General features: G+C 48.0%; 1 protein-coding gene across 3 annotated transcripts in view; it reads right to left on the bottom strand.

Annotated features, from left to right (window-relative positions):
• si:dkey-181m9.8 (E3 ubiquitin-protein ligase RNF31) overlaps nt 1-16847 on the bottom strand; it is a 101889-nt gene that overhangs the window by 40828 nt on the left and 44214 nt on the right. For all 3 annotated transcript variants that reach the window (XM_061733072.1, XM_061733073.1, XM_061733074.1), the window contains 3 exons: nt 9280-9369; nt 9103-9205; nt 4695-4813 (listed from right to left, as the gene is read on the bottom strand). In XM_061733072.1, the coding sequence (XP_061589056.1) occupies nt 4695-4813; nt 9103-9205; nt 9280-9369 (312 nt within the window). The remainder of the gene's footprint in view (nt 1-4694; nt 4814-9102; nt 9206-9279; nt 9370-16847) is intronic.

Here is a 16847-nt window from a genome sequence, read left to right as displayed (position 1 = left end):
CTGCATAGTGTCATCAATGTCACAGCAACCCGTCAGCAAACATGGATTGAACAAATCAGAAAACTTCTGTGAATATCTGCCTTTGGACTGTACATTCTGGAAGAAATGGATCCAGGGGGGAAATTTTGGTTAAAAATTAAACAGAAATTACTCACATGTACATTTTTCACACAGATTGGTAACAACTGAGCCAAGAGAAAAGATGAGATCCAATCAGAAATCAGAAATAAAAACACTGGTGACACCAGGGGGATGGAAAATTAGCAAACAGTAAAACACATTAAAATAACCAACTTTAAGCAACTGTTATTGGAAGGATGGGAAAGTCTCAAGAGCCCACTGCTCTGCATAAAAAAACTGTCTCAGTACACAGTGGCAAGTCCACCACTGTGGCCATCTAAACGTGGAGTCCCAAAAACAGCTAATCAACTAATGGGATAAAGTTCCTGTTACTTTTAGCTCCCTATGGTTAGAAACAAAAAATCCATACATTTGCTAATGAAGAGCTCATTTTAAATAAAGGATTATTTGCAGATAGAGTGAGTTTTAAAGGGGACCTATTATAAAAAACAGGTTTTTTCTTGCTTTAACATATATAAAGCGGTCTCCCCTCAGCCTGCCAACTCAGAGAAGGAGGAAAGCAACCAAATTATGCAGTGTCTGTACAGCCGCCCGGATGATCCATCCAGTGTGATGTGGCTTCTACGAGCCGTTCAGATTCTGCTCCCGTCGTGACGTCACGACAGGAGCGATGCGTGAAACCACGCACACAGCTAACTCTGCCGGCCGGAGCTTCCGCCATTTTTTGGTAGCGGTGTATCGCGTCATTCAGGCAGCCAATCAGCACAGAGCCTCATTATCATAGCCCCGCCCACTCAGAATCCCGCATAGATAATGAGGTTAGAAACGGGGAAGATAAAGACATGGTTTAGAGACTGAATTTCTAATTTATTTAGCAAAAACAATCAAAAGCTTATTTTTAAGACATTCAAGGCCTGTTAAAAATAGGTATTAGATGCCATAATAGGTCGCCTTTAAGCAAAGGCAACCGAGATGACAGGCCAACATCTTCGACAGGGGATTGTCTAAGTACTGACAGTAAACACCTGGTGTGATGATGTAGTCTCGTGACTCTCCAGGCTGTGAGTTGATGTTCTGGTATGTAGGATGTAAAGGGTAGGATTCCATTACTATCATCATGTTGCCAGCCCTGGCAAGGTTCTTGTCTGCTCATTAACAACAGCAGAGTACCATATCTTTGCGACCATTAGGCGCATATGAACGTCTTTTTTTTTTTTTAAATGTACCACGCGCCCAATGACACAATGCGCCCATTGTATTATTGTAAGGCGGATGTAATTGAGGCCATCATGAGAAGTTAAAGGGGGAAGGGGGGCACGTGAATTGCCCGTGATTGCCCGGCGGGGGCTCTGTGGCGGGGCTCCTGGAGCGGACGGGGAGACTCGGCCTCGCTACCGAGAAGGAGACGCGGCTCCCGGGGGAGCTGCGCCGCAGAGGTCCAGGTGGAGTGCAGCACCCCCTCCTCCCTCCCTGACGATCTCAACACCTTCTACTCCAGGTTTGAGTCGGACAACTCCACCCAGCTGGAGGAGTCCAGATCCTCACTCAAACCTGGCAGCTCTGCACTCACCTTCAGGACTGAGGACGTGGTGAGTGCCCTCAGGAGGACCAGAGAGAGGAGCTCACCCGGTCCCGACAACATCAGCGGCCGACTCCTGAGACACTGTGCAGGGCAACTAGGGAGTGTGTTCCGGACTCTTTTTCAATACTCCCTCGACAGTCACACCGTTCCACAGCTGTGGAAACACTCCACAGTCATCCCTATCCCCCCAAAAAATAAAACTAAGACTCTGAATGATCTCCGTCCTGTGGCCCTCACCTCCCTGGGGATGAAGGCCATGTGTGACTGCAGAGCCACACAGCCCAACCGAAATCTGGTTAAGTACGCTGATGACACAGTTCTCCTGTCGCTGCTGTCAGGCCCCTCACAACACCACGGACCCGTTCTGCAGGAGTTCGTGGAGTGGTGTGACAGCTCCAAATTGGAACTAAACCCCAGCAAGACCAAGGAGATGGTGGTGACCTTCTCCAGCAGACAGAGAGATCTGGCTGCTGCAGTCACCACCACCATCCACGGGAAGCCAGTGGAGACAGTCGTGGAATACAAATACCTGGGCACCATCTTTGACAACCTCCTGAAATTCTCCGCCAATACAGAGGAGATTCTCAGGAAGTGTCACCAACGGCTGTACCTCCTCAGGAAACTCAACTCCTTTGGAGTCAGCACACACATCATGATGACTTTCTACTACGCCTTCCTGGAAAGCATCATGACCTTCTCAATGACCTGCTGGTTCCACTCCCTCAGCATCGAGAACAGGAACAGACTGCAGAGCACAGCATCACTGTGCTCGAAAATTATCGGCCTGCCGGTCCTCAGTCAGGCAGCTAAAATCATCAAGGACCTGTCGCCTGCAGGACTGAGAGGAGGAGAGCGACTTTTGTCCCCAAAGCTACCCTGCTTTTTAATTCCAGCTGCTAAACTCCATCCCCCACATCCACAGACACCCCTCCCCCCCCCCTGGACTACTCCATACTCCTGTTAGACTGTTTACATCCACTGTCGACACTTCACACTGACACTTTATACTTTATATTTTATTTATACCACTACAGTCACTCTATTGTAAATGTTTTTGTCATTCTTATATTTATACATTTTTTGTACATAACGAGACATGCCCTGTTCATTTTATTCTATTTTACTTCTTATTTGATTTGATATTTTCAACGTCTTGCTGCTCAGTTGTCTGTCTTGCAATTGCCCCTCGGGGATAAATAAAGTTTTCTGAATCTGAATCTGAATCTGAAAGTGATGCCAGACAAAGTGGATCGATTATAAGTCTGAGTGAGGAGCAAATACCATCCATCCATCCATTTTCTGCCGCTTATCCGCAGCAGCCCCAACAGGGATGCCCAGACTTCCTTCACCCCAGACACTTCCTCCAGCTCTTCCTCCAGCTCTTCCTCCAGCTCTTCCTCCATCTCTTCTTCCTCCAGCTCTTCCGGGGGGAGTCTGAGACGTTCCCAGGCCAGCCGAGAGACATAGTCTCTCCAGCGTGTCCTGGGTCTTCCCCGGTGTCTCCTCCCGGAGGGACATGCCTGGAACACCTCCCTAGGGAGGAGGGACATGCCTGGAACTCCTCCCTAGGGAGGAGGGACATGCCTGGAACTCCTCCCTAGAGAGGAGGGACATGCCTGGAACTCCTCCCTAGAGAGGAGGGGCATGCCTGGCACTCCTCCCTAGGGAGGAGGGACATGCCTGGAACACCTCCCTAGGGAGGATCCGGTACGGATGCCCAAGCCACCTCAGCTGACTCCTCTCAATGTGAAGGAGCAGCGGCTCGACTCCGAGCTCCTCCCGGGTGACCGAACTCCTCACCCTATCTCTAAGGGAGCGTCCAGCCACCCTGCGGAGGAAACTCATCTCTAAGGGAGCGTCCAGCCACCCTGCGGAGGAAACTCATCTCTAAGGGAGCGTCCAGCCACCTTGTGGAGGAAACTCATCTCGGCCGCTTGTATCCGCAATATATCGTCCTTTCGGTCACTACCCAGAGTTCATGACCATAGGTGAGGGTAGGTGCGTAGATTGACCGGTAAATCGAGAGCTTCATCTTTCGACTCAGCTCCTTCTTCACCACGACGGTCCGGTACATCGACCGCATAACTGCGGACGCTGCACTGATCTGTCTGTCAATCTCCCACTCCATCTTTCCCTCACTCGTGAACAAGACCCCGAGATACTTGAACTACTCCACCTGAGGCAGGACTTCTCCACCCAGCCGGAGAAGGCTCGCCACCCTTTCCCGGTGGAGAAGCATGGCCTCGGTCTTGGAGGTGCTGATTCTCATCCCTGCCGCGTCGCACTCAGCCTCAAACCGCCCCAGCACATGCTGAAGGTCCCGGTCCGATGAAGCCAACAGGACAACATTATCCGCAAAAAGCAGAGATGAAATCCTGAGGTTCCCAAACCGGATCCCCTCCTGGCTACGCCTAAAAATCCTGTCCATAAAAATTATGAACAGGACTGGTGACAAAGGGCAGCCCTGCCGGCAACATGCACCGGGAACAAATCTGACCTACTGCCAGCAATGCGAACAAAGGAAAGGAGCAAATACATTTTTATAAAACAATAGGGATGAAATAACAGCATAAATGGACAAAAAAGACAAACCAAGACACTGGATGTAAAACGTAGAGAAGCAGCAGCAAAGCCAAACACAGGCGTCATCTTGCTCTGATGTCTAGGTGGGTCTAATTTGGGCTACGTTTGGCACATACGGCTCAGTTATAGCACAGACGTTGTCCACAGAACATGAAAGATCTCTCGGCTGGCTTGAGAACACCTTGGGGTGAGAAGTTTCTGGAAGGGTGAAGGATTCAGCAGTGATGACATTAGCTTACTTTGAACCTTTTATTTTGGAACGTTACCAAAACCTCTGCAAATTTATACTAAGTATACAGCTACTGACCAACAGAGTGTAGACAGAGCCTCCATCCCTGTGCTTCCGCCAACTGTTTTTACATGTCTATGTGATGTGTTGCATCAAAAAACTGTTTAATATGTACAGATATTAGAACCTGAGCAGACTAAGATCAGAAGATGAACCCACCGAGCCCAAAGCAAAGCGCTGTTTACATCCACCACAGAACTGATGTCCACAGTGACTGCAGGTGAAGTGGAGACACCCCCCTCTGGACAGATTGTAGATGAACTGGCAGCTGGGACACTCTGGGGAAGAAAGACAAATGGATCAAAATCCTAGTTCTAATATCAACCCAGCCACTCTTCGGAGCTCCAAAATGAGACTTGACCACCTCATGGACACACATGTCCTTCGTCACTAAAGAGTTTTTTGATCTTTTTAAATGTCAAGATTCTATTTTTCTTTGTTTTAAAGAGAAGTATCCCGGAACAAGATTTTGAATATTACAGTGGTATGGAAAGAGAACTATGAATTAGGCTCATAAAAAGACAAAAACTGTTCACCAGCCCCCACAGCGATACCTTTGTCGCAAAGTTTCTTTACTGGTGGTTTCACATTTTCATCATTACCTATGGAACTGTGAGTACTGACTAAAAGAACTAGGTAAGCGTCTGAAATGAGTTTCCTCTGCAGGGTGGGTGGTATCTTCCTTCCAAATAGGATGAAGAATTCAGTCATCCAGGAGAGACTCGTGGGTAGAGTCATTGCTCTTCCACATCCAGAGGGACCAGTTGAGGTGGCTAAGGAAGCCTCCTTGGAAAGGCATTTCGGATATGTCCACCTGAGAGGATTACTCATAGCATACACTCATCACTCACTCACCTTCTTCCGCTTATCCGTTTCCGGGTCGCGGGCGCAGCAGCCACAGCAGGGATGCCCAGACTTCCTTCACCCAGCTCTTCCTCCAGCTCTTCCGGGGGGGAGTCCGAGTCGTTCCCAGGCCAGCCGAGAGACATAGTCTCTCCAGCATGTCCTGGGTCTTCCCCGGGGTCTCCTCCCTGAGGGACATGCCTGGAACACCTCCCAAGGGAGGAGGGACATGCCTGTAACTCCTCCCTAGGGAGGAGGGACATGCCTGGAACACCTCCCTAGGGAGGCGTCCAGGAGGATCCGGTACAGATGCCCAAGCCACCTTAGCTGACTCCTCTCAATGTGAAGGAGCAGCGGCTCGACTCCGAGCTCCTCCCGGGTGACCGAACTCCTCACCCTATCTCTAAGGGAGCGTCCAGCCACCCTGCGGAGGAAACTCATCTCGGCCGCTTGTATCCGCAATCTTGTCCTTTCGGTCACTACCCAAAGTTCATGACCATAGGTGAGGGTAGGGGCGTAGTCTACACAGCCGACTTCACCCACCACACATCAACCTGCCACCTCCAGAAGTTCTCGGATGACTCCGCCATCGTCGGTCTCATTAACAACGGAGACGAGACGGAGTACCGAGAACTGAATCACAGATTCGTGGACTGGTGCCAGCGGAACCGCCTCCAGATTAACTCTGGAAAAACGAAGGAGCTGGTGGCGGACTTCCGCCGGCGCAAAGTCACCCCCTCGCCGGTGAACATCCAGGGAACGGACATAGAGATTGTGGACTCTTATAAGTACCTGGGTGTTCACCTGAACAATAAACTGGACTGGACTGTTAACACCCAGGCCCTATACAAAAAGGGCCAAAGCCGACTCCACCTGCTGCGCAGACTGAGGTCCTTCGGAGTGAGGGACGGCCTCCTGAGGACCTTTTATGACTCTGTGGTGGCGTCGGCCATCTTTTATGGGGTGGTCTGCTGGAGCAGCAGCATCACTGCAGCAGAGAGGAAGTTGGTGAGGAAAGCCGGCTCTGTCCTGGGCTGCAGTCTGGACCGGGTGGAGGTGGTGGGGGAGAGGAGGATGGTGGCTAAGCTGTCCTCCATCATGGACAATGTCTCCCACCCCCTTCATGAGACTGTCAGAGCCCTGGAGAGCTCCATCAGTGACCGGCTTCGTCACCCACGATGCACCACCGAGAGGCATCGCAGGTCCTTCCTCCCCGCTGCCATCAGACTGTACAACAAGGCCTGCTCTCAGTAGCCAGTGGACAATAATATGTGCAATAATATCACATGTGCAATAATATAAGATGTGCAATATCTGTCAATCTGCCAGTCTACCTCACAACACTCCACCTGCTTTTCTGCACTGTTTCTTAACTGTATATACTGTTCATATCCTGTGTTTATACATATTTTATACGTATCGTTTTGTATTCTTTTATTTTTTTATTTCTGACTTTTCAGTCTTTTTACCCCTCCCCTACATGTGTGTGCTAAGTGTACTGCTGACAACAAAATAAGTTTCCCCACTATCTTATCTTATCTTAGATTGACCGGTAAATCGAGAGCTTCGCCTTTCGACTCAGCTCCTTCTTCACCACGACGGCCCAGTACATCGACGGCATAACTGCGGACGCTGCACCGATCCATCTGTCAATCTCACGTTCCATCGTTCCCTCACTCGTGAACAAGACCCCGAGATACTTGAACTCCTCCACATGAGGCAGGACTTCTCCACCCACCCGGAGAAGGCACGCCACCCTTTCCCGATGGAGAACCATGGCCTCGGTTTTGGAGGTGCTGATTCTCATCCCTGCCGCGTCGCACTCGGCCGCAAACCGCCCCGGTACATAATGAAGGTCCCGGTCCGATGAAGCAAACAGGACAACATCATCTGCAAAAAGCAGAGATGAAATCCTGAGGTTCCCAAACTGGATCCCCTCCGGCCCCTGGCTGCACCTAGAAATCCTGTCCATAAAAATTATGAACAGGACCGGCGACAAAGGGCAGCCCTGCCGGAGTCCAACATGCACTGGGAACAAGTCTGTCTTACTGCCGGCAATGCGAACCAAACTCCTGCTCCGATCATACCGGACAGCCCTTAATAGAGGGCCCCGGACTCCATAATCACTGACCCCCCACAGAATGGCACGAGGGACACGGTCAAATGCCTTTTCCAGATCCACAAAACAATGTAGACTGGTTGGGCAAATTCCCATGAATCCTTGAGCACCCTGCGGAGGGTATAGAGCTGGTCCAGTGTTCCATAGCATACACATTGGAGAGATTATATCCCTGCGGGTCTGAGAACATTGTGGTGCCTACCAAGAAGATCTGGAGGAGATGACTGGGGAGAGGGAGGTCTTGACTCTGCTAAGAAACTGCTGCCTCAAAAAGGAGGCAGTTGATGGCTAGATAGATGGATGTTTCAAATCATTACGAAAGCAGGACAGGAATGTATCAGATCTGATGGTGCTATAGACCCACATTTTAGATGAAGACAGGGCAATCAATTGTGTTCAGAAAGATGTAAGACATCGAGGAGCAGAAAGGTTGCAATGCTGATCCATAAAGCTTTGCCTCTTTCTGAAGTGAAGGTCAAGAGTGATAAACTTGGACGTTATGTACTCCCTATTTTCTGATTGGATTGTTGAATCCTCACTAACTGCAAAGGATCTTAACTGCTGTCTCAACCCCCACAGAGATAAATTACATACTGGTTCGAGATATAGTGTTAAGCTCTAGTTACCCACTTTTAGGCTACTGTAGGGATTTAAATCTCATTGACACCTTTATTCTAAGCTCCACAAATCCTCCTCGAGGATTGATTTTCACTCCTAGTCATGCTCTCGAAAAACCGTTCTCAAGCTCACGTAATATTGTTATTTCAGACAACGCTCCATTGTTTCAGGTCATGTCCTGTAAAGAGCAGCACCCAGCACACAGTGGTGATTTAAAAACTATCTGCTTAAAAATTCTGATTTAATCAGATATTTTACAGAGCAGTTCTTTTTGGCTGAGAATGATACCCCCAGACTGGAGACATCTCTCCTAATGTGCTTTGGAAGACTGCTAAAGCTGTGTCTAGGGGCATTACAATATATTTTTCTGCTCATCCTAAAACAAGAAAAAGGAGGCAAAATGGCATAAATTGGAACAATTAAAGAAACTACAGAGGGACTCATAACCATAATTGTTCTTCGTTGTTCTTGTAGTTTGTTGTGCTGGCCTGTCCCCTCCTTTTCTCTTTTGTACATGTTTGCAGGCCAGAGCTTCAGGAGCTGCATCCTGACCTGCAGTCCCCCCATCTGGCCACCTCAGTGTCTGCTGTCTACACCTGTTTATATAGAAATCTCTGTAGTCCACCAACCAACCATGTAGCAGTCATCTGTACATAGAACTCTTAGTTTTCCAGTAAAGATGTAATTAATACTAATATGACAATATATATCTGCCTCTCCTCTCTCTGTTCTTCATTCTCTCTTACCTGGCTAGTCTTCAGCAGGAGGGTCCCACTGTTTGGTTTTTCTCCCACTAGGGGAGTTTTTACCTGTCATTGTTTATGTATTAACTGCTTGGGGGTCAAGTTTTGGTCTCTGGAAAGATCCTAAAGACAACTTGGTGGATAAGTGGATAAGATCAGCTCAGATTCCGTAAAAGAACCAAGGCTGTGGGCAATGAAGGAAAACTCTCCAGGACCCAGTAAAGATTGTGCAAGTGTGTCCTACCAATGCTGTTGTAGAGCAAGGTGGCCTTGTGGTGGTCGGGCTGGTTTTGCTCCTGCCATACCCTGAACTGGTCACAGGAGAGTCCTTGATGCTGGGAAGACCACTGGAGAACACAGACTGCTCAGGTACTGGTCTGAGCTCAGCAGATGAGTGTGTATGGAGGTGTGCAGGTCTTACAGGTAATCTGCACTGAGAACAGGTGCTCTTCTTACAGCTGGGACAGTCCATCCTCAGAGTGTCTGCCTCATGTAGCATCCCAAATGAACACTGAAAAACACAACAAGCCCCCCTCTCCAGTTAACATCTCATTAAAGTCCATCCCCACAAACTACATGCGTCTGACACTCTGAACTACCTATGTTTCCACTAAGTGATTTGGTTCAGTTCTGGTCGGCGTTTGTAACATAAGTCCTGACATGGATCCACTATACCAACCTGTTCTGGGTTCATGTACAGCCACACGTCAAACTGCTTTTCAGATACCTTTGACACATATCAATTCTCCAGACCAGAAAAAACTGCTAAAAAAATCTGCTTTTATTTTATAAAAATAGGATTTATTTTGTCCTTCAGAAACCTGGATGCAGCCAGGTTACCATGTTAACATTAAATGAATCCCACTCTGCTGCACTTTCTTTCTCGGTTTGGTAAATTGGTACAAACACACATTTCACACATCTAGAATAACATGGCACACACACATACAACAGCTTTTCATGCAACATTACCACTTACATATAATGTTACTTTCAATGATTGGATTATGGATAAATTAAAGTTTGTCACCTGGAACGTAAACGGAGCCGGGAACACGGCAAAGAGATTAAAACTTCTTAACCAGATACAAACTCTGCAGGCAGACATTGTCCTACTGCAAGAAACTCATTTAGTTAAAGCTTCGGTAGATGCATTGGCCACGGCACAATTTCCGCATGTTTTCTCCGCCTGTTACAACTCCAGACAAAGAGGGGTAGCAATTCTCATTAATAAAAGAGTAAATTTCACCGTAAAGGACACTCACATTGACTCAGAGGGTAGATATTTAATTTTAGTCTTGCAAATTCAAAGCTTGAATTTATGTATTTCTAATGTATATGGTCCAAATGTTGATGACTCCTCGTTTTTTCACTCTTTTTTCACCTCACTTTCTGCTCACCTAGACAACACAGTCATCATCGGAGGAGACTTCAACATGGTTCTGGACCCTGGAGTGGACAGGCTCAGTAATGCAGGCGGACACAGGAGTTGGCAGTCAGCAAGTATTGTTAAGCAATACATGAATGATCTGGGTCTTTGCGATACATGGCGCTCTCTACACCCAACCCTTAGGAACTACACTTTTTTCTCAGCCGTTCATCACTCATATTCTAGGTTAGATTATTTTTTAGTCAGTAGCTCTCTGATGAGAGATATCTCAGAATCACAAATTCACCCAATCATTATTAGCGATCACGCACCTGTTTCTTTCACTCTGGGGAAGAGGGGGAGCGTATCATCCTCCAAAGTTTGGAGATTTAATACATCATTGCTCAAAGACCCCGACTTTATTAATTTTTTTAAGAAAGAATGGGATATATTTTTACAAAATAACGACCAGCCGGAAATATCAGCGAGCGTTCTATGGGAAGCAGGAAAAGCAGTAATGCGAGGCAAAATAATTTCCTTTTCTTCAAATAAGAAAAAAAAAAGACAACTTAAAAACAAAAGAATTAGAATGTGAAATAAAGACGCTAGAGGAGGCCTTCCAGACCTCTGCAGACGAACGTATCCTTAACAGAATAAGGAAAACTAAAATAGAATTAAATAAAATAATTGACGCAAAAACACAGTTTCTAGTACAAAGGCTTCGCCTGGAAAACTTTGCACATGCTAACAGATCGGGAAAAAACTTAGCCAATCAATTAAAAATAAACAAAGAAAAAACAACCATAACATCCATTAAGGACCAGTCAGGGGGAGTTACACATGACCCCTGTTTAATAAATTCAGTCTTTAGAGACTTTTACTATAAATTATACTCGTCACAAATTGAACCATCTGATCAATCCATTAATGAGTTTCTTGGAGACATTAATCTGCCGAAGTTACATCAGGAACAGGTTACGAATTTAGACTCACCGCTCTCAATAGGAGAACTCCATGAAGCTCTTCAACATATGCCCAATAATAAAGCTCCGGGCCCAGATGGTTTCCCAGCTGAATTTTACAAGGAATTCTGGAGCATATTAGCACCAACATTTTATAAAATGATTCTAAATGCTAGGGAGAATAAAAGCTTACCCTTAAATATGAACTCTGCTAATATTAGTCTTTTATTAAAACCGGACAAGGATCCCTTACTCCCATCGAGCTACCGCCCAATTTCATTGATAAATGTAGACCTTAAAATAATTAGCAAGGCCATTACTGAACGTCTGAAAAGAGTCACCCCTTCTATTATACATCCGGATCAAACAGGCTTCATTAAAGGTAGACACTCGTCTACTAATATTCGCAGATTATTAAATATTATAGACTATTCGAGTATCAATAAACAGGAGACTACTATTATATCCTTAGACGCGGAAAAAGCATTTGATAAGGTAAATTGGAAGTTTCTATTGGCAACTTTGCATAAATTTGGATTTGGCGAATCTTTCATTGACTGGATAAAAATATTATACAGCTCTCCCAAGGCACGTGTAAGGACAAATGATCAAATCTCTACAAGTTTTACCTTGCAAAGAGGCACTAGACAGGGTTGCCCTCTCTCTCCCTCATTATTTGCAATATTTATTGAACCTTTAGCAGCAGCTATTAGACAAAATCAAAATATTAAAGGTATACAATGTAAAATATTAGAGCACAAAATAAGTCTTTATGCGGATGACGTACTCCTCTTCCTCCAGAACTCACGATCTTCACTATCACAGACAATTGCACTTATAGAGGGATTTTCATCTCTGTCTGATTATTCTATTAATTGGTCTAAATCCACTGTTTTGTGTGTTAACTGCAATTTTAGGAATATAACAAATACTCAATTACAATCAGGGAACATTAGATATTTAGGCATAAACATCTCCCCTAGGCTGTCAGAGTTAATAAAATTAAATCATGTTCAGCTTATAAAGAAAATAGAAGATGATCTTTCCAGATGGAGCTCTCTCCCCATTTCGCTCATGGGTAGAATAGCCACCATTAAAATGATGGTTTTACCAAAAGTAAATTATTTTTTCTCAATGATACCATGCAAACCCCCTCTTTCCTGGTTTAAATCGTTGGACTCATATGTATCAAAATTTCTGTGGAAAAATAAAACTCCACGTATTAGTTTAAAGACATTGCAAAAATCCAAAGAATATGGAGGTTCAGAATTACCTAATTTTCAGTATTACTTCATAGCCAGTAAGTTACAGTATATTGTAAAATGGTCAAAAGATCATCCTTTAGATAGTCAATGGCTGGACTCAGAGCAAGTGTTTTGTAATGAACTAGAAATCTCAGAGTTACCATTTATTAGTCAAAGTATCAAACGTCATCAATGTTTCAAAAGCATTAATATTAGCACAACTTTATCAGCTTGGTGGGAATTTCTTAAAATAGCTAAAATTTCACTTTTTCCATGTGACCGTACACCCATATGGAACAACCCAGACATCGTGAAAAATGATAAAAAGATGGTTAACTTCGTTCAATGGAGAGATCAAGGAATACGGTACTTACAGCACGTAATTGTAGGAGGACAGTTTGTACCTTTCAATACACTTATTGTTCAATACGGAGTTAGCAGGAATAAATTTTTAGAGTATCAACAACTTAAGGCAATAATAAATAAAACATACAAAATTAGCCAATTAGATTTACAACTTCCCGCTAAGATAATAGATTTATTGAATCTAAGCACTTTAAAGTTGTTATCAAAACTCTACAGGTTAATGTCTAAACTGGACGATTCAGTCTCTCTCCCGATCTCTAAGTGGGAGGCGGATCTCTCTCTACCGACCAGTTTTCTTGGTCACAAATATGCTTAAATACGTTTACTATGACTAAAAACCCAAACCTACAACTTATACAGTACAAAGTTCTTCACAGAATACATTATACTGGACAAAGGATGTTCCAGATGGGCTTTGTCACCTCTAATATCTGTTCACAGTGCACAGAGAACACCCCAGATAATTATATGCATGCTTTATGGTTCTGTACACCGGTACAGAGGTTCTGGAAGGAGATTTGTGAGGATTTATCCACATGGATCAACCACAGAATCCCAGTGTGCCCCACGGTATGTATATTAGGTCACCTGGGAGACACTCAAATAGATCCTAATTGGACACACCGGGTTCTCACTGCCTTATGTATCACAAAGAAAACCATTCTAGTAAATTGGAAACAAAAATCCAGTTTATGTATCAACCATTTTAGGAACCTTTTATCAGATCATATTAGTAGTGAGATAATGTCTGCCTCCACTGAACAACATTCGGCTGAATTGCACTCTCTGTGGTCCCCGTTTATTGGCTTCGTTACCTAGTGGGGGCGGGGGGGGTGGTGATCTCGTAGCCCTTGGGGTTGGGGGTCGGCTTGGGGGGTCTGGGGCGCGGGCCTCTGGTGGCCCCTGGGGGGCGGTGGGGGGGGCCGCGGGGCCCTGTCCCTAGCCGGTGGGGGCCTTGGGGGCCTGTGGGGGGGGTTACCTCATGGCGGTGGGGGGGGGTGGCTGGGGAGGGCTCGGGCGGGGGGCTGTGGCTGGGGCGTCTCCGGGCCTCCCGGGGGGGGCGGGGCCGTGGACGTGGGGGTCCCACCCGGAGGGCCCGGCCCTGCCTGGGTGGGGGGTGGCTGTCTGCGCTGGGGGGGCATTGCTGCCTTGGTCCTCCGTCGCTGGGCGGGGGCCAAGTGCCCCTGCGGATGTGGGGACTCCGGGACCCTTGGGGTGTCCGCGGGGTGGCCTCGGGGGGGGGGGGTGGGGCCGGGTCCGGGGAGCGGGCCTCCCCTGACCGGGGGGTGCACGGGCGGGCGCGGCGGCGGGGTGGCACCATTCCCAGGTATCTATGTCTTATGTTGTCAGTATGAATGGGAGGATGTTGGACCGTTTCCCCCTCCGTCTGGGGGCTCCAGCGGCGCCGGGGGCGCCCTTGGAGGTACGCTGGGGCCCTTGCCCGGCTCGGGGGGCCGGCCCCCGTCTACTGGACGGCCGGTGGGGGGACGCGGGTGTCTTATCAGGGCCGGCTTTGCTGGTCCTGCTTCCTGGCTTCGGCCTCCGCTCCCCCTCTTGCCCCCCCTACACGATTCATACGCACATAGGCGAAAGGCGGGTGGGTCCGGGTCGTGGCGGGCACTGTCCCGCGGGGCCTGGCACTCCCCGCCTCACGGTTTTAACAGCAAAATAGACACTGCACATTCAACACTTTATAAATACACTTGACAAGGACACGTAGTTCGGGAGGGGGGGGGGGTCGGTGTCAATCGATACTTGGCCCTCCCTCCTCCCTGTTTTTATGGCATTAATCACATGCACTCAACACAAGGGGCGGGAGGGGGTCCCACATCACCCGCGTTCCCTCACCGGCCTGGGCCTGGGACGGGTGGGTCGGGTTACCCGGGCCTGGCGGGGCCCGCCGTGCAGCCTGGGGTGCCTTCGGGCGGTGCTGGACCCCCCCGGGGAGGGGGAAACGGTGCGTGATTGTATGTCTGTGTCGGTGAGAATGCGGTATGGAAGGGTCCTGCCATGGAGGATTTGAGCCTCCATTGGCAGGACATCAAAAACTTAATAATTTATCAATATTATATTATACAAAGATGGTTATTATTATTATTATTATTAGTATTATTATTAGTATTATTATTAGTATTATTATGTATAGTATATAATATTATTATTAGTATAGGTATCGGATAGGTGAATGGATGAATGAATGGGATGCCTGGGTCTGGGGCCCTCCGTTGTCGGGCCTGCGCGGGTGTCGCCTTGTTGGGGGGTTCCCTCTCTCCGGGCCCGTCTCTGGTCCCCCCCGCTGCCTCTACGGCGGGGCGCCCCTCTGGTCTTGGAGGGCCACTTTCGTGGGGGACGGGTGCGCCTGCCCGCGTCGGCGGCCGGGGCGGCTCTGTCTCTCCGGGCAGGCTGGCCCCCTGCCGGGTGGGGGTCGTTGGCCTGAAGGGTGAGGGCCTCCTGGCCGCGTGTCCGGCCCGGACCGGGTGGCCGGGGATTGCCTGGGTCGCGGTCCGCCGCCGCGGGATCCCTGGCTGCTTCTTTCCGCGCCGTGGGGGCCCCGCCCGCGGGCCCCCTCGGCCGCCGCCGGGTGGGGGGGGGGCCTCGCAGGCGGTGGGTTGCCTCCCTCCTACTTCTCCCCTCTGTGGGGTTGCCGGTGGCCTGGGTTCCGGGCTCTTCCTTGTCGGCCTCTGGTCTCGCGGGTGGCGGGGTTGCTTCCCCCCCCCTCCCCCACTATAGATACACTTCAGGTGGAGCTTTGTTTGGTTTATTACACACACACACACACACACACACACACACACACACACACACACACACACACACACACACACACACACACACACATACACACATACACACATACACACATATAGTCATTTAGTCACATGCATGATCATATACATACACACACACACACACACATAGACATACACACTGGCTTGTTCACCTGCATGCTGGCTCTCTAGTTTTTGGGTTTAGGTAGCGGTAGCGATAGCTTAGCTCAGACTGCGATCAGATCTCAAGATTTAGGTCGATTGCTGTTCGTGTTTTGGATGGCTCCGTGCCGGTTTCGTGCTTTGTTTGTGGTTTTTTGTTGCAGATTTCCAGTGCTTGACGTGTGTCTCCGTGTGTTCCTGATTCCTGGATTGGCGTGGATGAGTCACAACTTCCTCCAACTCAACAGTTCCAAAACCAAAGCCATACAAATTGGCACCCCTCACCAGGTCCAGTGCGGCAGTAGCTCAGGTGGTAGAGCAGGTCGTCCAAAGATCGGAAGGTCGGCGGTTCGAATCCCGCTCTGTCCCAGTTTGCTGTCGTAGTGTCCTTGGGCAAGACACCTTACCCACCTTACCCACATTGCCCCGTATGAATGTGTATGAATGTTGGTGTTGGTGGTGGTCGGAGGGGCCGTTAGGCGCAATATGGCAGCCACGCTTCTGTCAGTCTGGCCCAGAGCAACTGTGGCTACAAATGTAGCTTACCACCACCGGAGAGAATGTATGTATGAATGAATAATGATTTCTGTAAAGTGCTCTGGGTGCCTATAAATCCAAGTCATCATCATCATCATCAGTCATCCCCCATAACCACCATCTCCTTCTCCGGTCAAGACATCCCCATCTCTACCTCTGTTACCAACCTCGGTGTGAAGCTGGACCCACAACTCACCTTTGTAAACCACATCAAACATCTGTACAAAACTTGCTTTTTCCATATAAAGAACATATCCAAACTCCGCCCCTTCCTCAATTTCTCAGATGCAAAAAACTCGTCCACGCCCTAATCTCCTCCAGGCTTGACTACTGCAACAGCCTACTCATTGGTATCGACTACTGTAACAGCCTGCTCATCGGTATCCCCAACAAACACCTCCGGAAACTTCAATTCATTCAGAACTGTGCTGCCCGAACTCTGATGAAAACCTGCAAATACGACCATATCACCCCTATTCTCCAGAAACTACACTGGCTTCCCATAACCGCAAGAATCCAATTCAAGATCGCCCTCATCACCACCTCTGCATCTACAGCAATGACCTCATCACCACCTCTGT

The sequence above is a fragment of the Cololabis saira genome, chromosome 10 (genome assembly GCF_033807715.1).
Source record: "Cololabis saira isolate AMF1-May2022 chromosome 10, fColSai1.1, whole genome shotgun sequence".
In the NCBI taxonomy this organism is placed as follows: Eukaryota; Metazoa; Chordata; class Actinopteri; order Beloniformes; family Belonidae; genus Cololabis; species Cololabis saira.
This window is presented reverse-complemented; position numbering and strand designations above follow the sequence as displayed.